Source organism: Haliaeetus albicilla, chromosome 20 (assembly GCF_947461875.1).
Source record: "Haliaeetus albicilla chromosome 20, bHalAlb1.1, whole genome shotgun sequence".
Taxonomy (NCBI): domain Eukaryota; kingdom Metazoa; phylum Chordata; class Aves; order Accipitriformes; family Accipitridae; genus Haliaeetus; species Haliaeetus albicilla.
In genome coordinates this window covers 14,279,699-14,303,723 of record NC_091502.1, presented here as the reverse complement: position 1 = coordinate 14,303,723, position 24,025 = coordinate 14,279,699, and the positions used below count along the sequence as shown (strand labels likewise).

Below are 24,025 nucleotides of genomic sequence, written 5' to 3'. Positions count from 1 at the left end.
TATCCCTCTCTGAACATTAGATCAATGCAATTAGTGTAATTCCTTTTCCTGCTTTGTTATAGCCATCCCAAAGATCTACCTAGATTGAATATGTTTCCTTAAAGTGTGATTGCAGCACATGGAAAGACATTGTTTCATAGACACTGCACACAGCCTTTTGAGAACTTGCCATGCTGCACCTTTAATTCAATCAGGGAGTATTAAAGGGACCATTAAAGATGATGTTGGCCCTTTTTTTTTCAAGCAGTATGACCTCAGGCAGACACCTATAGGTTTAGCATAATGCCAAGATATTAAGAAAAGAATATGATTATAACATCAGTGACCATTATAGAAAAACCTAATGAACCTGTCAAACTTACCATTAGTTTTAGACACACAGAATAAAGCATGACATTGGAGTGAACCACAGACTGTATTATATCACCAGAAATTATATGGTCCTCATCTTATCTGAATCAATAAAAAATGCTGTTTAGTCTCTATAAACTTTCAGACAGTCTTAATATACCTTATTCCTAAATATGTAATTTCTGTTCTTTTGCTGAACACTTACATTCTCTATATCTAATACCAGTGAAACTGCAGTGAATAATTTCTGGATATGTAAGACATGCATTTTCTTCACATAAAAAAATCCAAACTTTCCACTCCATTTGTTGAAAACAATTTTTTAAAATATCAGAAAATATTCTGTGTTTCTATTCTGAGCAATACATAAACCACCCCTAGTGAATGCTGTGAAGAGGAAATGATTTCTACATTTATAGAAAGTGTAAAGGCTGCCAACCAACATTTTGTGTACATCTCAAATTATTTATCCCACTGCAATCTTTTCTGACAACAAAGTAATTGCTTCAATAATACAAAAACTAGAAAATAGCTTTTGACACACAAATCTTAGTTGTACATAAAATAGAAAGCAGGGTGTAACTATTGAACAGGAAATCAAATTATGAGGAATATATTTCTTCATAGCACAATTCTTTCAGTATTGAATTCAGACGATCATTTCACTTATTCCTGGAGATACCCTTTTTTTATTTTTTGTCACCTGAAAAGTTCCATACATATTTTATGCTTATTAGTAATACTCATTGTTGGCGAACACCTTTTTGCATCACATCAGAAATGCTTCTTTTCGTTAGAAGTAAATAAAAAAGATCAAAAAGGGCTGCAAACATTAAAAATCTGACATCAAAAAGGATGAAAAATTCATACAAGCCATGGCAGAGACAAGGTGTAGGGCAGGAGTGCCAGAACAATGCCTACAATATGATCAGAGAAAGGAGGGGAGCTAATGAGTCAAGTCTGATATTAGGCATCTTACTAAGGCAGTGTGATCACTGAGAAAAATGTATCATTTTAACTCAGGCTGCTCCGTAAGGAAAGTCCTTTTCTGTAACCCTATTAAATGAGCCACAAAAAAAAAAAATTTTTTAGAAAGCTCTTTGATGTGCCTCCCTGTAACATAAAAGCCAAGACCTCTGCCTGCCCTTCAAGAGCAGATCAACACATTAGAAAAGTAATGAGGAACATTAGGCCAAGGAAGAAATCGCAGGCTCTGTGGCTGCAGGGGAATGTGAACTTACCTTTTTGCTGAGCAAGTGACTGCACAAGAATGGTGGAGAAATGCCACTACTATGTGCTTCACTGTCTGTGTTCAAGCCTTGTCTCCGCAGCTTAAATTCAATTCAAAAAATTAAGCAAATTTTCAATAATATTCAGGTAATAAAGCAAAAGATCCAAAAGTTTTCCTTAACTCATGTCTCAGTTTGATATGTGACAATTTTTTTGGACACTTTTCACTCCCAGTGCGCTGACTGGTGATACAAATTGGTGGTATGCTCAACGACCGGTCATGGTAAATCTCTATGTACATATACCCAACTTCCCAACCACTGAAGGAAGCTGGACCTCTGCAAAGTGTTCAATGATACGAAAGTGCAAAGTAAAGCACACCTGTGGCAACCCTGTCGGGCAGGTAAAGCATGCTGCAGCCCTAAACCTCCAGTGTGCACCCTGGCCATACCCCAGCAGCCCTGAAGGACACCTGCCCTGGTTGGAAGGCAGGGAGGGTCCTCTGCTCCAGATAATCAGGAGGCCAGGACTGCAGTGTCCTATGAATAGCATGGAGATAGAAACACGGACATAGGGCCAATGCTAACAACACAGGTAATCAGAGGGACGAACCTAGGTTTTAATGCCTTCTTTAGAAAAATGTGCATCCCAGGCCTAAAACAGTAAACGCTTCACAGCAGAGAGAAGGTGGCATGCCCCGAACACTGGTGCTTGCAACTTCAAGGACATAATAACATAGTCCTAAAAATTTCTTTTATGTAGCATTTCACTACAGCTCTGGGTATCCCTTTTTACTTGGTACAGCCCTGGAGCAGGACTGACTGAACACCCTAGCAAGACATTGCTCATCCTGAGCTGACAGAATGGCACTAAAAATCCAGGAAGAGAATGAATGCTCCATTTACTGCTGGAGTTAGGCTGATCAAGAGCTATGAAGGGGGGGAGGGGGGCATTTACAAATATTAAAGTTTTTTTGAAAAAATCATAGACAAGAGATTCTGTCACAGTTTGCTGCGCCCATCATCAGTGATGAGATATTGATGTAGCATGACACAAATAAAGAAATACAACAATAATAATCTTTTCATCTTGTTCAGTTTTTCATGTTCCCCATAAGTGTCATACCTTCCTGTGAGTATTAAGGTAGAATAAAGGAAGTAAATGACAGTTTCAGATGGAGTGTTTTTGATAAATACAAGCTGTTACAGTGGAGGTTTATTGTTTCAATTTTTCTTAATACAGAACCCACTGCTGCTCCCATCGATGTCAAAGCTACGAGTTTGTCTGTATCAGAGATTCTTGTTGCGTGGAAACATATTAAAGAAAGTCTAGGAAGACCACAGGGATTTGAGGTATGAACACAGAATATCATAATGAGAAGTCTTGTTGCTTTTGCCAGCGTTGCATTCTATTAACAAGTGCAGTAGTGAAACTTCAATAGAAATTATGCTTGGTTTAACATACATACGACTAGCTGTAGAACAACGGTCACAGCTGTAGCACCAGAGCATCTTTTATTTATTTGTGCTTGAAAACTGTTCAACACTAGTTCTTCTAACATCTCTTTGACACTTCAGAAAGAGCTGAAAGCACTGCAAGTGACCCAGCATGCCTCTTTCACAGGCTGGGGAAGAGGAGGTATTGGCTGTTTCCAGCTCTAAGTGACCAGTTCAAACTTGTTATTTACTGAGAGCAATCAACAGGGAGAAAGGGAAGAGCCCCTGCGAGCCGCGTGGTGTCCTCCGGCCGTGGTCACAGGACATCTGCTGGGCACGTCATGGAAGGGGGGTGTCAGGAGAGAAAGCAGCAGCTGCACAGCCCACAAATAAAGCTCTGCTTAGAGACAGCCTTTCCTTACCTGGGAAAGAGAACCAGCCCTGCCACAGGCCTTCTCACACTTTTGGATCCAGTTGTAGCTTTAGATCCAGTTTACAATCCAAACCTCCAGGAGCAGATCAGATCTAGGACTAAACCTACCCTTTGGGGCCACCACGACCCATCCTGACCTTTTGGTTCACTATGCCGATCCTCATGAAATAACTCAGCTAGACTCAATTTACTAGTTTTGGGGGTGCAGGTTGTTTGACCTGCTTTAGTCTTTTAGAGACCGCTGACTCTTTCCTGAATCTCTACAATAACAATGAAAAGAGGGTAAATGTACATCTGAGCTAGATACCAATCATACGGATGTCTAAAGACATCTTGTGATCTGCTAGCGCGTAGTGTTTCCCTGGCAGCATGTGCAGACAAGACCTGGGGGCTGGTGACCATCACTGGTGGCCTTAGGAAGAAACCATTGGTGCCCAGGCAGCACCACAGCCACCACGCTCTCCAACACAGCCTCAGGCTGGACAGCCATGACCAGCACAGCACATTTACCCCACAGCTTAGACACAAACAGTTAACATTTTTTTTTACCTGATTGCTGTAGCCTCTTGATACTTAGATACTCCTGTATTGCTATCCAGCACAGTCCAAGCAGGCTGTGGCTATGGCATGTCCGCTCGGGTGTCTCATTTGTCCAGGTCTCTTTCCCATATACGTCCCCACACTGAACTCTGCAAACCCTCTGTCAGTTCTCTCTCATGGTACTTTATCTCCACTCCTTCCTTACGTTAAACGTGTTTTTACCCCTTTGCAGATGGCTTGCTTCATGCGGCAAAGGTGATATCTAACCATTTTACCTTTAGAACTGCTATATATAAAAAGAACAAAACTGTATCTGATAGAGTTGCTATTCACCTTGCAGATGCTATCCCTCTCTGCATTGAAGTGTTCCACTTGCTACTAACCTTTGTCTTCAATTTCCAGGCCAGCCTTTTATCCTCTGAAATAACTTACTCGCTGCACCCTGTCTTTTTCTCTTCAGAAAGGTGGCTGTTTTGTTACTCCTTCTCAGATATCTTGACGTCTTTTAAATTACACCTACTATTTTTACTCTTATCCTCATTCCACTGATCACATTGATTCTCAAAATGTTCTATTAACTTTGTTTTACATATTTTAAAATGAAAAATAGATTTTCTTTCTAAAATTGAAAATTGTTTCCCGAGAAACTTATTCTTTCATAACTTGAATGTATTTTGCATTTACCTGCTTGTCACACGAGACTTCCCTCAGCTCTACAGATGTGTCCTAGCAATAGATGATTGTTACAGATAGGACAGTGGGTACTTTTTCTACCAGAGGTGGTCTTCCTGACTTGGAAAGTGTTTAGACCTTAGGAGTTCAGCCTACTCTGACCCCAACAGTAACACTCACCTATTCTATGTCTTTCAGGGACTTCCTAGGAATGAATTTGGAAATTGTATTGATACAGCAGGGGTTATTAACATTGAACCTTATATAATAATTTCGCTCCTCACTGTGCTGTACACCAATTTTAGGATTCTAGCATGAAGATTGCAGAATAAATATTTCAAGCCAGGGACCTGCAGTTGACAGAACAAAAGACTGAAATATAAAAATACCTCACTGCTCCTTTCTACCTGGTCCCATGAGGGAATTAGAGGAGCCTTTTGAGGTATAACTTTACCTGGAGAGAGGAGGGTGCTTTTTTTCTTCCCCTCCCACCTTTTCCCTCTTCTTTCATTTAGCCAGAATTTCTCTGCCTGCTTTCTGACAGATAAATCTTTCAGGGAGTAGTTTGCTCTTTTCTGTCCTTATTCCCAGGAAGAATTATGATCAGGGCAGCCCTTACTCAATAAACAGAAGAGTAAATGCTGCTCTCCTGCATAATTCAGCAGGACTGAACACAAACCGAGGACGGTATTGCTAGATCTTTTCAGGTCCATTTTTGGGAAGGATTTCATCAAAAAGGAGATAATGACTTATAGGATCAGTACAGTGAGTACATTACAGTATTCACTTAGGAACACTAAGTCCACACTATCAGTCCAATTTTGCTAACATACTGACAGTTTCTCTTTAAAGCATCCCCTCAGCACAAAAAGAATCTCTATAGCAAGACACTGGGGCTAATCCCCCCCGCCCCCAAAAAAAACCCAAAAAGTACAGAGCGACTTTATGCTTTCTATATGATTCACTTTCTTCAGCTTCTGTTTTAATTTGAAGACTGATTCTGAACATTTTTTCATATGTAGTACAGTGCAGAACATAGCCTGTAGTACTCCCTTAATTCACAAATAGCAAATACATAATGTACAGATATCCAGTGACTTTGATAAAAAGATGAATGATTTATCTTTTTTTTTTAACAATTATTTCCTAATGTAGAATTATTGTGGACCACAAGTAAAATGTCGCCTTCAATTCAAGTTGAATGCAAAATAATCTGACTAGCCACTCTGTTTTCGTGTCTCAATTTGTATTCTGCCTGTGGTCACCACAGCAGTGACAACCACCTACATGGTCTTCACATTTCCTGGCCTTTTAGCAACAGCATTATAAAAGGGTGAGCTATTTTTTTAGCATTTGAGTGTTTGGGCTCTAATCAACAAAAGTGACAGAATATTTACTGCATATGGACAAGTTCACAGTGACACACTTTCACTCCGGTCCTGTTTGCACTTTGTACTAAGGAGTAATGAAAGGCAAAATAACTTGTGCAATTTCACATTGTCATCCCTGAAAGGCAGTATTAACTGTTATGTCACATGAGTTTTATGCAAGGTTTGCTGTACTCATTTGCATCTTCCAAAGCACATATTATTCCTGACTTCAGTACAGGTTTGTCAGCTGTCCGCCCGACCTTACTAAATATATGCCTTACTAAATATATGCCACTCTGATAAAGTAGAAGTAGCTTGAAAACTTTGTCAGAACGGTAGAAAAATATAGTGCATGGTTCACACTTATTCTTTAGAATCCATAACCTGAAGGTTATAAAATCTATTTCAGCCCTAGGCAATATTTTCTTTGTCACTCACTACTCGTAGGGAAGGGAAAGCAAAAGAATTACTGGCTGGAAGAAAAGATATTTTTGTTTTCTTTTTTCTTTTCCAGAAAACCAAGGCTAATACTTAAGTATAGATCACAAAGCTCATGTCTCTTTCACTGGAATTCCCACAAGGGATCAGAGCTTGACTAACCTAATCAAAAGATCAACTTGCAACAAAGAAATACAAAAGACAGAAAATTTTGAATGCTATTTTCAGAGAGGATTACTTGACATAATAACTTGTTTATATCGCATTCTGTCTTTTCAAAGAGAACTATTCAAGTTTTTGCTGTTTCTTAGACATACTTTATCTGTTTTTACAGCGGTACAGAAAATTATGTCTACATGGTACTGGCTTTTTTTTTTTTTTTCTGATTTAGTAAAGTATATCTTGAAGTAATTTAGAAAGAGCATATGGATGTTTCTACCAGAGGCTGGTAAAGCAAAACAGAAAAAAAAAGGAACTGGTGTTTCACCAGCCTGAATATCAATTTATCAGACTTCACTTTTGGAATGAATGAATTTTCCCGAACACAAAATTAGCAACTGAATGGGTTTATATATGAGTCAGTTTTGCCTACAAAGTTACTCATATGCTGATTCAAACCCCTCTAAAATTCTAAAGACTATAAGCAGGAGTTTATAGCAGAGCAGTACTACTGCTGTTTAAGTCCTTAACACATGGATCACACCCTAGATCTCTCATGAGGGCCTCAGGAGAGCTATACCCTTTGCAATGGCTGCATCATGAATGGCTAGTTGCAAGACTACTAGCTTTCTGTTACCTACAATCAGAAACCTAGATAATTATTGATTTTTCATAAGAAGATATGACTAGATATTTGATGATAGTCCTCAAGGTTGAGTTACAATATCAGTTTTTATCCCATGTGTATGCAGGGCTATGTGTGAGAAGAGAGTACCTGAGGAAAGAGGTAGAGGATGCAAGCTACTCCAGAGGAGACTCCAGAACCTAGGAGTACTGAGCAGTGTTTTCTTTCTTCTTTTCAGTCAGCAATTGTTTTGGTGAGAGGGAAGGAACTGAGGTTGATTGACCTTTTTGCAAGAACCTCTCACCTTGTTCTGAAGGACAGTCACACCAATGTCTTGAGACAATACACAAAGCACCTCTTCTGTCCTAAGTGCTTGGTTCTACCATTGCACTAACAGTTGCGTGACTTCCATGTACCAGTTCAAGGCACTGATAGACTTTCTGATAATGACAATTAAAGCAGTTTTTATGAAATCTGAATCATGGTGTGGTTTGTTGGGGTTTTTTTCAGGGCTAGCAGCAGTTCTTCCAGCTCACTGCTTTTTCTCCCCTGGCACTTTCTGTACTCTGAGATCTCTTCGAGTTCTTTTTCAGTTATGTCAGTACTGTTGATGTTGGTAAATAGTCAGAGAGCCCAGGAAAGTTTGTGTGTTTTGCCCACTTTGATTCATCCTACCTAATTTAGGATCTTACTTGATATGGACAATTTGTAGCTTTAATTCTCTCTGGTCAACAGAAAGACTATCCAGACAATAACTCTGACTTTACTGATTTTAGAGAAAGCAGCCTGCAATTAGATCAGATTAATTTATACCAAAGCATGCACACCCTAGAAACCAACTTGGGAAAAAGACTAAAATTATTTAAGATATCTTGTAACCTAAAACTTCAAGGAAGTGGTCTGTAAGTATTAGAGGTAGAAAAATTTTAGACAGAAACAGATTTTTAACGTGATAATGTACTTTTAACGACTTCTTAACCCACAGTCAGGACAATGCAGGTTGCACATTCCTGCATCTCCTCTATCTGGTTGTTCAAATATCATTATTGCGTTCTCTCCAGCTCAAAGAGATGGGTTTCTAGGAATCAGATATCAAAACTTGTTATTCTTTAGCTAAATGAAAAACAACAGAAAGCCCAGCAAAAATTTAAAACCTCACAAACAATAATGCATTAAATTGACCAAATACTTTTTTCCCCACCTTTTTCTTTCATTTTTCAAATATGGGCTACTCTTTTGTGATTTATGCTTCATGCTATATCAATATTCATATATTAATGAAAACCTACTCCAAGTATGGTAAATCCCTTCTGAGCAGTATAAATTAAGGTTACAGAAAAAAGCAAGACTTAAAAAAAAAAAAACCTCAAACACATAGAAGTGTAAATAAACAAGCCCTCTGTTTTAAGAAATATGTCCAACACTTTTGAACATCAGCAGTATCTTCATTTCAGTTCAAATCAATGTATGTTCCCCCACCATCAACGTCAGTCAACAATCATTGGAGTTCTCTTTTTTTATAACCACTTTTTCTTTTAGTTCATTTGGCCATCAACAAATGGATGTGTGTGTTACAAAAGAAAGAGAAAAGCATATTTTGAGATCAAAGTCCAAACTCAAATGGCAAAACTTTAAGAGGAATTTTAAAAGCAGGGACCAAACACTTAAGGGCTTTGAACTACAAGAGAAACAGAAATAGAAGCATTGCCAAACTGCATTTCATGCTTTTGGTGCTTAATACAGTATATTCATTCCCCCAAGAATACCTCTTTGCCAAGGGGGAACACCTTTGCCATGTGGTGCAGCAGAACTGGTAAGGAACATACCATGGTTATTTTTGCAGACTTAATGTGCAAAATATAATTAGTACCCAAACTGATAATGCCATATAAGCAGTGGTGGAGAGCATTTCCAAACACATGCAAAATATCAAAAGGGCTGAGTTATGCTCCTAGCTTTCTTCCACATTCATCACGTTTTATTATCTGTGTAGTCCTAACACCAAGGTTTGGAAAATCAGGTTTTCACAACTTCTCTATACTAAACAAAAGCTCAGTGCAAAAGCTGCGGGCTATCTACTGCCTTGTACATTGCATTCACATGAGACATGGCGTGCCCCATGAATAAACAATGATAAGAGCTATTGAGCTACTTATAATTTTGTTCCTGGCTTTCTAGAACCAGGATTTCACTACTTCAGATGCATTTTCACCCCTGCTACTGTCCACCTATGTATCCTTGGACCAGTCACTTTTCCTTTCTGACCACTTCTCCGTTGGATCCTCAGCAGACTTCATTAACTGGCTGATAGGGTCTCAAGGACATACGCTGTCTCTCACTACCTGTTCATACAGTGCTTAAAACTGTGTGGCTCTCATCACTGTAGTGTCAAGTTTGTAAAGATACATTGCAAGTAAAATGAAAGGAATCTGACTGCCCAAGAAATAATAAGCATTGCAGGTTCGATCCTAGTGTGTGAATAAATAGTGGTTGGGTGGTTTTTTTTTTTTCTTTCCAAAAAGATGTTACTAGATGTCACTTCAGATCCCAACAGGGTTGGTTAAGCGTTCAGCTAACAAAAATACTTCAGTGAATCACACTTTTTTCAACAAGTGGTAATGACAGCTAGATCTGCTATCCGAGCTGTAATTAACCTAAGAATTAAAGCAACAGCATTTTAACATGAGATAATGCAGGCACACAAAAAAGTTATTTACATGCATTTTACAATTGAAAGAGTAGACTTTGAGTTGACACCAACTGATATACCCTCGATCAAAGTTAACAGAGCAACTTTACACAAGTGAAGATATGACCTCAAATGCATATATTTGCAGCCAGGCCTTTCTAGATTTTTCTTTTTTTTCAAATGGCAGTCCTAGTGCAATTATAAAAGGTCAGCATTGTACTCATTGGTCTTATTTTCCTATGAACCCTTTAGTTTTTTTGGATCACCATTTTCTGGGATACATTCACAAGAGTGCTGTATTGTCCATGACCTTTTTCTCAGAGGAAAAATTATCCAGATACAATATGAATAACTTATTATGAAATAACCAACTTCACAGAAAAGGTCAAAATGTGGAATAAATGCAAGTAGGTCTCAGCATGAATAATTGTAAGCTGAATATAGGTCTTTGAATGGCACATTAGTGACATGTCCCGTTAGGGAAAATAGGGCCCCATGAGAATTACCGTACTTGTGTAGGTCAGCTAAATACATTAAACAGAGACAGTACTGCTTTTTTCCAGTCATGCCCTGCAAAGCCTGAGGAAAGAGACTAGTCAAATTCCTAGCTCAGCCCTATAAGCTGTTTGAGATTATGATAAACTCAGTGCAGATACCAGAAATATGGACTAAAACCCACCAAAGATCATTTAGGGGGTTTATGTCTGAAAAGGAAGGGCATAAACATACTATCAAAATTGCATTTACCAGAAACCTGTTTATATCCAAGAACTAAAATTGAATCCACTTCCATCTTTTTCTTCAGATAAGATTTCTTCAGATGAATGAAAGATTTCCTTTGGTGTTCTGTCATTTCCTGTTCATTATACTGATAAGAAATCTCGTGGCTCTGAGTTGCATAGAGACAGAAAGGGAATATTGCTCACAACATTTCTTGACTGATGTGGTCAGAGCTTTCCAGCGTAGTATTCTGGTGACCTACCAGAGGATGAGCTCTCCTTGAATTCTCTGAAATACTTTTGACTCCCTGCCAATGTTCATCCTCTGCTCTTCCATCTTGTAGTTACATCTTCTTGTGCCAGTACACAGCAATTCAATGTGCTTCAGGTAATACCATGATCTTCTGAGTCTCGCTATTTTGGAGAAGTAAGCATTGCTTAGCTCTGAGGTTAGGCTGCAAATCCCATGTGTTTAAAAGGGCCTGATGATCCAACAAAAGGTAGAAATGGCAAAAAGACTCCCCGCAAGGTAACAAGTATGAGCATCTGGAAGCATGAGCTTCCTAGATGCCTATATTAATCCTTCATTTGGTCGCTTGTTGGTTGTTCCTCAGGTTGGTTACTGGAAGGACATGGAGCAGGAAGAAGCAGCAGAAAAGGTCAAAACTGAGGGAAATGAGTCATCCATCCTCCTGACAGGATTGGAAGGAAACACATTATATCACCTAACGGTGAGGGCGTACAACGCTGCAGGGTATGGACCACCTAGCACTGCTGTGCGTGCAGCAACAAAGAAGTCCCGTAAGTGATCTCAGTACCTTTGCTTAAAGGAAGAAGTCAGGGAGCAATGTCTGCCCTCTTGGGTTTTCCTTTGATAAGAGTGTATAATAATCAGGAATCATGTGTAGGTCTGATTCATGGCTTTGCTTTGATATTTAGACATGAGTTCATATGACTTTGCATTCATAACAAAGGTTATCTTCCTAGAAAATGAGGTATTTTTGACAAAGGGAGAGAAAAAAGTTCAAGTTCATAAGCTCTGTAGAGCTTATGGGGTGGGCTGAGTAAATACACCACAATCTATTAAATGACAATTCTAGTGCAAAAAAAACCTTTAAAAATTCCAGCTAGTGTTGGGTGCCTGCTACACAACCAGTTGTAAATGTAATGAAAGATTGAAATATTTTTCTTTTGATTTTAAAGAAACTACCTATTAAATATTTTTATGTACATGGTTTTTTTGTCCTCAGCTCCCAGCCAACCACCAAGCAATATTATGTGGATACAGGACGGCTCTCATGTGTCTCTTGGGTGGGAGCCAGTCAGACCTCTAGCTAATGAATCTGATGTGATGGGTTACAAGGTCAGTGCTTCCCATTCCTTGCTCACCTTTCTCTCTTCCAAATGACTACTCCTCTTCCTTGTTGGCTTTTTTCCCTTTCTTCTTTTTCTCTGTTAGTAAAGTATGCTATACAGACTGTCTGCAATCAGTTATCACCATGAAAAGCAATAAATAAAATTGAAAAGAGCAAAATGTCCCAAAGTTTTGTGTTGTGATTTTCAACTACTGGTTATAAACTAAATAAGCGCTATCTGAGGGGATCAGTTCATCATATCTGACTCAGAAGTGGCTATTAATAAGACCAGTCTGCAATGAAATTCCTACTAACACTTCAATTTAACTGTGTTTGCAGTAGGATTTAGAGAAATGCAGAAGAATGAAGCATCTTAAAATGACATTAAAATTAATATTTTTATGGAGCAGAAGCACAAATATTTCTATTTGTTTTGTGATCGTGTTGGTGATGTTCAACAATCAGTGATGGTAATATGTGGCATTTGAAGTTTTGAAGTTTTAAAGAGTAAAATCCAGATTAACTCTTACATAATAAGTCATCAAAAGCAGTGGAATTCATTGCGATCTTTTAAATCACAGCAGAATGATTTCAGTATTTTGGAGGGGGGGGGGGTTGAAGCATATATACAGTCATTTCTATAGACTACAATCTGATATTCCCTCTAATACATCAGGAAATATCACCAAGAAAGGGTAAAATGGTTCTAATAAACCAGAAACTGCTCTAACCTTTATCAGGATAGTTCAGATTCTGAAAAAGTTGAGTTGACTACTTTGGTTTTTTACACCTCTCTGACCTTTTCAATTTTGTCTGGGAACAGAAATTGTTACGCAGAAGTACCAAAAAGACAGTTATGTATTCACTTGTTTTCCTCCCACACAACATAAGCTTATACTGAGTTTCACAGGAGATGAAGGGACAGATCTAAGCTATTCTCGGTTGAATTAGCCAGCTAAGGTAAACACAATAAGGACATTATTTAGGGCATTTTCTTTACATTTGAAGTTGGGTGCTTGAGCCAAAAATGTGAATATTTACATGAATTTGGGGATAAGAATTTTAATCAAATGGAACCTAAAATGCATTTTGAAGAAATTTTGGAGAAAAAATTTTGTAACACCTAATGCTGGAGAAGGAAAATGCTATATCTTCACTCTGGATCATAATCAATGTCCTTTCACATTCATTAATTTCTAATATACTTTACTATTAATGTTTTTAAGCCATTGGGTGGAGGGGAGAGTAAAAGCAGATGATTGTTCAAATGTAATGTCAAGAAATCCTTAATGAAAGCATGAAACAGTTAACATTTCAGTAACTGCATTATCTACACAAAATGTCTGGTATATAACTTGAATGAACACTATGACCACTATCTACTCTCTTGACCATAGGTATTATTTAGGCAAGAAGGCCAGAGCAACAGTCAGGTTATAGAAACACAGAAAACCTCTGCAGTGGTACTTCTTCCTGATGTTGGTGTCTACATCATTGAGGTGTGTGCAGTCAGTGAAGGAGGGGATGGCACTGCGAGTCCCCAGATCAGAGTTCCATCTTTTTCAGGTAAGCTTACACTTATATTTGGAATAGTGGTGGTTATACCAATGCTCATTAACTCCATTATTCTCTACCTGAAAAAATTTCTCACAATTGTCTAGCTATTAGATAAAATCATTAATCAGAGACTTCAGTTCTATGCTGAAACAAAGGTATCTAGCGATATTTGAGATGCTCAGGAGTATCTGAGGCATCCATGTGGGGCTGAAGAACAAAGCAGAGGATTTACAGGAAACCTCTCCCTTTCTAGGATGACATCTGGAAACCTAATTGAGGTGTAGATGTCTACACATGCACTAGGTGTCTCAAATAGCATTATAGTCAGCTGGATTGTAATCCAAACAGACTGACAGTGGAGCCTAGACAGCAATTCAGCTGATCTTCTGAATTTAAATGTTCAGACGTAGGCATATGAGGACATCTGAGACGTCCTCAGGTATCCCAAACATTTGCACAGAGCTGACAGATATGGTGTGGGACTGACTTAGAGGATATGCACATCATTCTGGACCACCAGCCAGAGGTGTACTGTCCAACACAGCTAAATGGCATGCATTTAGGCAGCTGAACCCTGTGTGTGTGCCTGCTTTAGAATAAGCTGAATTTCTCTGTAGGTTCCATTGACTCCCTTGAGTAGATATTACTTTATTAAATTATTAACGTATTACAGTATTAATGTATTATCATGAAGTAAATTATGATGTCTAGCTTCTATTTCTTCAGTTACTGGGATATGTTGAAAGATTTTAAGGTGTCAGTATTACACAGGTAAGAAAGGGATGGAAGGATTAGTGGCAAGAACAGTCAGAAAATAACAGTGTCTTTTGCCTAAACACAACGAGGCATCTTAACTCTAACTTCCTGCTAACGCTTCAAGATTCTACTAAACATTGGCTTTTTAGTCCTTAAGGAGTACTGTCCAAAAGGTGTGAGTCTGAAACTTCAATCTGGACCTAAAATTTCGGCTCTAGTCCAGTCACAAACTACAGTGCTATTATCAGAATGAAGAAGACACCATGGAATATTTGTTTCATGTGTCTTTTGACCCATAACTCTAGGCCACAAAGTCTTTCATTCCCTCTAACCTGATATTTTTTATTAGACTATGCACAACAGATCAGTTCCACTTAGGACAACTGTGTTCCAAAGAAACCCAGTCTGGTTCCCTTCCCATCCTGTGACCTGTTGCCAGCACCAGCCCATAGCACATTGCCCCTTAGCATGGCTTTTTAAGGGACTGCAGTGGTCTAAAAGCATCACTGGGCTACTGGGCAAAAGACCACTTTTTCCTCCGGACAGCCATCAAGATCAAGGGCTAGCTTTCATTCCTTGTACCAGGAAGAACACTGCGATTGTGACTCAGGGCATCTTCTGCATCCCAATACTTTTTGAGGATTAAGGTATAAAACCACATAGCCTTTTGGAATTTCCTATTCATTTGCAGACTGAATATGAGAATTCAGCATGTAAGTTGCTGTAGATATCATCATAAAACCCCCAATTTCCTTATGTCTGCATAAGGAACCTATTTTGTGAAAGGAGTTCTCATAAGGTAATCCATTGCCTAAAAGTTAGGCTTTTGCTGAGCGTAACAGAATACAAGTTTGGGGCAAAATCTAGTACCTAAATGTACTGAGAACCTTTTGCATCATTTGTTCCTTAATTACTTTGTTTTTCATTTCAGGAGGGAAAGTAACAAGTGCTCAGTCCACCTTACACATGCTGTCTACTTCCTCGTCCTCTGTAACATTGCTTTTGGCACTGGTGGTTCCTTCAACCTCATGGTGAAGACTGCAGACTTTGTTGTTGTTGTTATATGTTTGCTTTAGCTTGATGACACCAAGGGATGGAGTTTTATGTCCGTGGAGAAACTGGAAACCCAAGCTAATGCTTAAAGACCCATAGAAATGCCTGTGGTGCACTTCTTAGAGGAGTGTTGGAGACACAGTCAATAATTCATCAGGTTTTTTTCTCTTCTTTACTTGTAAAAGTCCTCTGGGGAGGGGACATTTCTTGGCCCCAAAATATGCAGATTGTATGTAATAAGCTTTTGTAAGCAAAGGTAATTTCTGTCGAACGTACTTTGCTTTTTTAAAATGTTCGATTTTGGTGACCCCAGTCATGTATCATTAGGTGTTTATACAGTGGTGTCTAGTACAGTACATCTGTTTCGTTTGGAAAAAAATCCTTTTTTAAATATAGAACAAAGTTTGATACAGCTTTGTCATTTTTTGCATCCCCTATGGCTGGCTGTTCCTACTGACAAGAGAGAAAAATATAGTTTAGATACACAGCCCACTGCAAAAGTATAGAGAATTTGTTCTGAAAATGTATGAATATGTATTTAATTAACAAAAAGAATTGTCAATAAAATACTAGACAGCACACTCAGAAAGTGGCAAAATGGAGCAGAAAAGCCATTTATTTTATTGTAAGGTAAACGGAAAATAAACACAAAATTAAAGGGAAGCAAGTTTGGTTTTTGTCAAATACCACATGATTTAATGTCAAATGAATCAAGTGTTTATTTTCAATAGCAAATAAAAAATCAATTCCTAATGCATATGACAATGAAATCTCCACTGGGCATTTAAACATGTTATACATTAGGCTGCTAAGTGGACAAATAAAGCAATGCAAGGAGATAAACATACTTTTTCCAGTCACATCTCAGTTGTAACTTTTTTTTTTCCTCTGGGTCCATTTTTTAGTAAGATTCTGTGCTTTGTATATTTGGTAATCAAGTTGAAGTGTATATGAAAGCATATTATGGAGACAATATTAACATTTTTTGGAATGTAATCATTCACATATATACAGACTCCAGTAGGATATACTTTGCAGAATGCTGTATTTGAAAAAAAAATTCTTGTATAAGTAAGTGCTACTGAGCATCATTCCAGTTATTTAGCTAATTGGCTCTATTTCTATAGCTCGCTAGAGATTATTCTTGTAGGGACTGTGTTCTATCAATTTTAATGCCCACTTTCTGCTGTACCAATTTTTCACTCAATAGACAGTTTGGACAATTTTTCTACAGTGGAAGGCCTTTCCACATATTGGCATCTGAATCAAGATGATCCCCACAGTATATGGTGTGCGTGTTTGTACAATTATGGTGTGCACAGTATTATGAGGGAAGGTGTTTTACTACCATATGTCTAGGAATTGCACCTAGGATGTACATTCCCTTGCCTGGGAAAAATGAAGTCAAAAGAGTTTAACGGGCAAGTCCTAATAGAGTAGCTGTTCTAGCTGTCCATCCCTCTAAAAGTTTTCATGCAAATCTATTTTGGTTTATGGGTTCTAGGTCCAAACTGCTATTATTTCACCAGTTTACTAGTAAAATACTACTTGGCATTTAGCTAGTACTCTCTAACTGTGCCCTTTCTTCACAGCTTTAAAATAGAAGCCAAGAAAGCACAACACAAATCAAGTGCTTGGAAGGTAAAAAGCTGACTGATGACTAAGTTATTTTTTCTCTTGAATATTTTACCAGTAAAATTTTTCAGAGATGGTTCAACTCAATTCTTTATGACCCACTAATATTTTAAATAATTTTCTACAAAATAGGTTTTAAATTTACTTAGTCACCATGTTGCTGGGAAAACAAAGGCAGGATATCTAGCCGAGCATAGACTGTAGATACATACAGAAGGAGACCTATATCTCTGCGTCTGGAAAAGCCTTCGAGATCAAAGAAAGGAAGGTGGAATGAACCTTGCTGATAGAGCAAACTCACAGAAAATAACTACCTGCTGTCATTTGTGATACAGCAGCATTGCTACTGTGCAGAGAACTTGCATTAGTAAACCATCATTTTTCAAAAGGTTAAAATAAACAAGAATCAAGTGATGAACCAAAAAGCAAAATGGCTATTTTATAAATTAGTTAAGCATAATTTCCTCTATTTTTTATACAGTTACTTGCCAATGCAGTTTATTTCAGAGTATTCAAAAAGGCTACAGTCACTGCTGGTGGCGTGTTGGTTAAACAACTTTCTGAATACAATAAATGGCTATGCTTTATAAGAAGAATGAAAGTCTGATAAGGAGATAGAGCTGCATCTAGATATATCTCGATCTCTAGTATCAAGATACAGATAGAAATACTGAACATACCATCAGGTAATGTTGTTGTATTGCAGGGACAAAAAGGGGTATGTTTTATATTCAACATGAACAGAATATGTATTTTGCATCTTAAATATATTAATAAACATGTTTTAAATGTTTAAGTACCTACGTATTACCTATTTGTTACTTTGTAGAAGAAGATGTTTCCTTATCATGACATACTATTTTTTAGTTGCAAAGGAAAGCTCTGTCCTTTTTCATGTAAAAGATTGTAATAGTGCAGTCCAGCGTCACTGAGGAGACTGTATTTTTGTATAATGCCACAAGATCTGTTAGGAAAAAAATAGAGAAAAACTTTGTTTTGCAGACCAAAAGAAAGATACTGTCACAGCCCATATCAAAATGTTAGATATATTGTATACAATCTGTATATATGCTATATATAATGGTATATACGATGTGGAAGACACAGTAATATAATAGTTCCTGTGTACTGTTCTTGTAACATTAGACCTTTTTAATAAATAATTCTCTTTTTATTGACTTTTATCTTATCTCCTGTCAGCTCCTGAATTATATTCATACGGGACAGGGTGACACAAACATTTTGGATTCCAGCAGCAACCTTTTAATTACATGACTTTCAAGAAGAAAATGATGAATCTGCAACAGTGAATGTGGACAATGCAGCCATTAAAAATCAAATAATTTTTGGCATCATTCTAAGTTCACATATGTGTTGGTTTCCCTGGGTAGATACTACTTTTATAATTAAATAACTGAAAGGTGCAAGAAGGCTGAAACTCTCAATATGAAACTATACCTAACAAAATTTCAAAATAAGTCTGCAAATTAGTTTCAGAGATAAAAGCTCTCTGCATTTAAAAAAGAAAAAAAAAATCATGAAAAGAAGTGCTTTATAAGGAAACCACCAAGGGCAATCCTCTATATACTGAAGTATTATATAGATTCTGGGACTTCTGTGGCATGTATAACATTCTTTCAAGTGTCACTGATACCCCATGGCTGTGCGGGCACAAAAGCACAGCATGGCTATTTCATGATCAAGTGAAAAGTTTAGTTGCTTTGTCTTATATTTGAAATACTTCGTGTGATAAATCATAACAAAAAAGCTTTCAAAAATACACATACCCTTTTGGAGGAAAAAACGTAATAATGGATGACCCAATTACAGCAAATATTTTCTTTTTTGATAGTTTTATTTGAGTTTTTAATAATGCCCCATCACTTCTTTATGAAATGCATATCTATAGGGGTAAATGACTTTGCAACACAGTACGAAGTCAAAAAGCCCATTTAGGAAATAAAAATAGATTGCCACAGTCACCATTTCAACTGAGACTTCAATTACAAAATGGGTAGGGCTTAAATAGCATATTATATCAAGACTTCCATTAAATTAGTTATGAATGTCACAGAAAACTGTAATGACCTGTTTTTGCTGACATGGAGAACTGTGCATATTGAAAATCCATATCCTATCAGAACTTCTACCAAACTGCAACCCACTCTTGCCCTTTTATGGCCATCATCCCAGTTCCTCTGAAGATGAAAGACATTTTCCTTCTTAATTACTTCCTATGCTTTTGAGTAAAACAATGTCAGGGATAAAAGAAAATGAACAGCATTTTATTACAATAGGTTAGTTGACTTTAGGCTATTACAAACAGCCTCCCTAAGCATGCCGATGCACAGGCTGCTTCCAAAAATACAGGTCCCGAGTTTGCTCTAAGACTATTCTCTTAATTCCAGTAAAGAGAGACCTGAGCACTGACTTTGTCTTTATTGTAGTACATCTTTTCAATACTTTAAACAAGATAATGATAGTGTATATATATTAAAGACTCGCAAGCCTAGAAGAAAAATCTATGGAAAACTGTACACAACAATTTCAACATTCACAGTATTTATTAGAGGGGTCAGCTGCTTAAGCAAACTGGCACAGATGTTTAGATGTGCAGATATTCTTCCTTCCTGTGCTCCTTTTCTGCTGCCAGATTACTAACTAAGCACCCCAGCTTGTATAAGAAACCTACCTAGTCATCAAACTGATAAAGAAATCTGTGATGCCTCCTGGTTCATCTTTTACTATGATGAAATAGGTATGTCTGGCTAGAGGAAAATACCCTCCTTTTGGCTGGGTTGTTTTTTTTTTTTTCCCCACTTTTAAACTCAAAATCATCAATTCTAAAAAAATAGAGAATAAAAACATCAGAGTCTTCCTGAAAGATACAGTTATCAAGATGAATAACAAAGTCAGGCACTATATGTGTTAATCACAAATAAAGGTATTCAGCATATTTTGATTTTCATACAGAAAATAAGAGGGGAAAATGCCTCAATTTACTTTCAGTAACAGAAAACGTGAATAAAAAGATACTGAATGTATTTGAAGCATATCTGGGTCAAAGCTTTAGAAAGTACAATTTTACTCTAAGCTGCCTTGCTCTGATGCCTGGCTGAGCAAGCATTTCCATTTCATAATGACACCATCTCTTATGTTGGGGACTTTTTTAGATGGGATAGTAAAATAGGGTAGTCTTTCTGATATTCCTTTAAACCTTCACCATGTGGAGCGACTGACTGACTTAGAAAAGAAGCCTCAATTCAATTGCTTAGTTTTGTATAATTCAATCCCTTATTCTTGAGTAATATATACACACAAAACTATCATTGTTTTGGAGAGAGTCATTCTAGGTGATGACATTTTATACATATGTTTGTTCAAATTAAGAAGGTTCACATGTGCTTTAGGTGAAAACACTGAATGCCCACTCTGCTGTGAACCACTAGATTATATTACATGGGCTGTCCGATGATCAGGAGAAGTAATGCATAAGCCTGGTATTAGTTCTTTTCTAACGTGGACAAGACTGAAAAGCAAATTGTTGATGTTTTCTCATTATACTACATTTATTTTAAGTCCTACTAGGAAAACCCAAATCACCCATGGTACACTGAGTGTCTCTCCTGCCCCAGTTACAGAGATGAAAAAGTAGCACATCACCCTGCTCTGCAAGTCCCTGGGCAGCCCCTTCTTCCTGCCCCTGCCCTGTCCTGCGACAAAGTGCAAAAGGGTACGTATGTGTATGGAGTGGGGGGAGAGGAGAGCCAAAAGGAGGAGGAAATCCATGGGCACAATTCCCCACAAGGATGACCTGGAGTTCACCCAGCCTCTTGACCTAGCAGTGTTTGCCTTCCAACAAACTATCTGAAAGGGTAAGCCTTTTCCCTTCCAAATATACAGCAGAGGAAGGATTTTTCCTCATCTGAGAATGATTGCACTAGATATTACCCAAAAAACTAAGCTAAGCTTTCACTGTATTGGGTTGCTATCTGTTTTGACTTTCTCAGGGGAATAGAAGCTAATCCCACAGCTTTTGAATGGGAAGTAAAGAGAATTTCATCACTACAAATTTCTCATAAAAAAAAGCATTTGAGTACCCAGAGTACCCACAAAAAAAAGTATCAGTCTTTAATACTCTTCACAAAAGCTTTGGCCATTAAGTGCAGGAGATAAAGCTGGCACATTGCTGACTGAGTGTATTATTGAAGCATGAGAAACAGGCTCGAAGTGGCAAAAATTTCATCAGATTTCTAGGTCATAAATGGCTTGAATATTCCTGGATCTCTTCAAGTTTGCTTTGCAGAATGGTAGAGTCTTTCCTTTTGGATCATTTTTTATTAGACCAAAACATTTCTTGAAAATTTCTGATTTACTAAGAGCTACAACACTGCAAGTCCTTCAGCACAAGAGATCTGCAGCACCTTAAACCTTGGTGTGACAGCAAATTGGCAAACATACCCTGTTTGCTCAAGGCATAGCTACTCCCACAACTCTTCCCTCCACCAAGAAAATATTTACCTTCATGAACTACAGTGAGGTGGTGAAACATTTCTGTTCTTAAATGACTGCTGAACTCTTTTTTACTTCTAGTAAAAAAGTACAGCTGTTAAGATACTGTAAACATCTGAAAAAGGTGAGAAAAATATGGGGGAAAAAAGCCTCAAAAGCCAGTAGGTCTTCTTGTATTGACTAGCAAAGAAGCCAAACCCAAAATGAAACTATGTGACTCACATAAGCTTCTCCATCCAGATGATGTGGTGGGGTGGGAGGTCTGTTCCCCTGCATCCCCACTCCCACCTTAATTTGTTGAATTTCAGTAGAGTAGGATCTGTAGTGCTGTAACAACTTTTCACGAGGCTGTTGGCAAGATGCTATAGGGGAGGAAGACCAGCCAGGAAAAGGGACCAACAAGCTTTCTGTCTGTTTTGTGGCTGATGCTGCCAGTTTTACAGAGCTCAGAAGTAAGGTGAGAGACATCTGGCTACCTTATATGCCCTTTGAACATCTAAATCTCAAAATTATGGTGATACTAAGCCCTTTCAGGTAATTAAATGGTAGATAATGTTGAAGCACTCCAGAAGAACTGCACAAAAGAGAGTGAGGGAGGAAAAAGGCAGCAAGTGTGTTTCAATGCCAATACATGTGAGGTGAAGAAAATCTAAACTGCTCTAACCTCATGCTGAGTGTGGAACTGACAGGTGAAACTCAGGAAAGGGGACTTGGAATAATCTCAAAGGGAGTCAGAAACTCATGGCTCACCATATAGCAGCTGCTACAATGTAAAAGTTGGGTATCATCAGGAAGGTTATTGAAAGTGAGAGGAAACAACACTTTTCTGCAAGAAAAATCTTTGGTTTTATCACAGTACTGGTACTGTGTGCACTTGAGGTCTCCACAGCTCAAAAAAGGACATAATAGAAATAGTGACGAGAAAGACAACTAAAGTGATCAAAGGTATCATCTAGAACATCTGCCACCTGGGGAGAGGCTAAAAGGGCTAGGACTCCTTGGTTTGGAGTCAAGTGGGCAATGGATAAGAAGCTATCACACCCCAAATTTCTCTCCCATTTTTCTCTCCTGTGCAACAGACAAAGCACTAAAAAGGTCTGTGAAAGACTGACTCCCAAACCTCGTCTTCTTCCTGTTTGGAAACTGTGGAACCCAAGTGCTTTAAATTCAAAGTTAAAGATCTTACTTTTTCTGTCCGATGAATATTGAACTATTCACAAAGAAAGCTCTAATATCGAAAAGATGCTGTTTCAGAATACCCCCTATTCCCAGAGCCAGAGCTATCAAATCTACTCCTAGGCATGTGATACAAGTTAGAAAGAAAAGGTGTTTGAGATTTGTGAAATCCCAACCTGGATCTTTAAATCACTTGCAGTAGACAGAAGAAAAAACACGTCTGCCTCTGTTTTACAAAGGGTCATTCACAAGCATGCATGGGAAACTTGTGAACGTACCCAGGATAATGAAACCACCCCTCCCACATGGACATAAAATGTAGGAGTTTCTTGTGGTTTAACCCCAGCCAGCAGCCTAGCAACACGCAGCTGCTTGCTCACTGCCCCCACCGAGTGGGATGGGAGAGAGAATCAAAAAAAAGTAAAACTTGTGGGTTGAGATAAAGACAGTTTAATAGGACAGAAACTAAGAAAATAATAATGATGATGATGATGATAATAACAATAATAATAATAATAAAAGAATTGAATATACAAAACTAGTGATGCACAATGTAATTGCTCACCACCTGCTGACCAATGCCCAGTTAGTTCCCGAGCAGCAACCCTCCCCAGGCCAACTCCCCCAGTTTATATACTGGGCATGACGTCCCATGGTATGGAATACACCATTGGCCAGTTTGGGTCAGCTGCCCTGGCTGTGTCCCCTCCCAACTTCTTGTGCCCCTCCAGCCTTCTTGCTGGCTGGGCATGAGAAGCTGAAAAATCCTTGACTTAGTCTAAACACCACTTAGCAACAACTGAAAACCTATGTGTGTATCAACATTCTTCTCATACTGAATCCAAAACATAACACTATACCAGCTACTAGAAAGGAAATAAACTCTATCCCAGGGGAAACCAGGACAGAGCTGAAACTGGATCTCCAGAATCAAAGTCCAGCATTTCCACCACTGATTGCCTTTAAATCGTTACTGTTATTGTTTTAATTATTACTGTTTAGGTTGTAACCTCATGGTAGTGCTTGCAGGCCATCTTTGTTACCTGCTAATAACTAATCAACTAAAGACTGCAAAAGAATGAACACAAAACATTACTAAGGATCTTCCTATCCTTGCACTGTTTCTTAAGCTAGACACAGAACCTGGGAGAGTGTTAGGTAAGACAGCAAAGCAAAAGCAAATATCTGTTCTTACTCTTTTATGAGTAACAACATCACATTTACTGCCAGACCATCAGAGAATGGGGGAAATGAAAATGCAGCATTTTTACTTTTTCCTTTATGCTGAACACACTAAGTGGGATGATTTTTGTATAATG

General features: G+C 38.1%; 1 protein-coding gene across 5 annotated transcripts in view; it reads left to right on the top strand.

The window, feature by feature from the left end:
- Positions 1-18,202, top strand: part of CNTN5 (contactin 5) — a 672,838-nt gene extending 654,636 nt beyond the window's left edge. For all 5 annotated transcript variants that reach the window (XM_069808329.1, XM_069808328.1, XM_069808331.1 and 2 more), the window contains 5 exons: positions 2,824-2,933; positions 11,277-11,463; positions 11,913-12,025; positions 13,415-13,583; positions 15,262-18,202. In XM_069808329.1, the coding sequence (XP_069664430.1) occupies positions 2,824-2,933; positions 11,277-11,463; positions 11,913-12,025; positions 13,415-13,583; positions 15,262-15,365 (683 nt within the window). In that variant the 3' untranslated portion in view covers positions 15,366-18,202. The remainder of the gene's footprint in view (positions 1-2,823; positions 2,934-11,276; positions 11,464-11,912; positions 12,026-13,414; positions 13,584-15,261) is intronic.
- Positions 18,203-24,025: the final 5,823 nt, after the last annotated feature.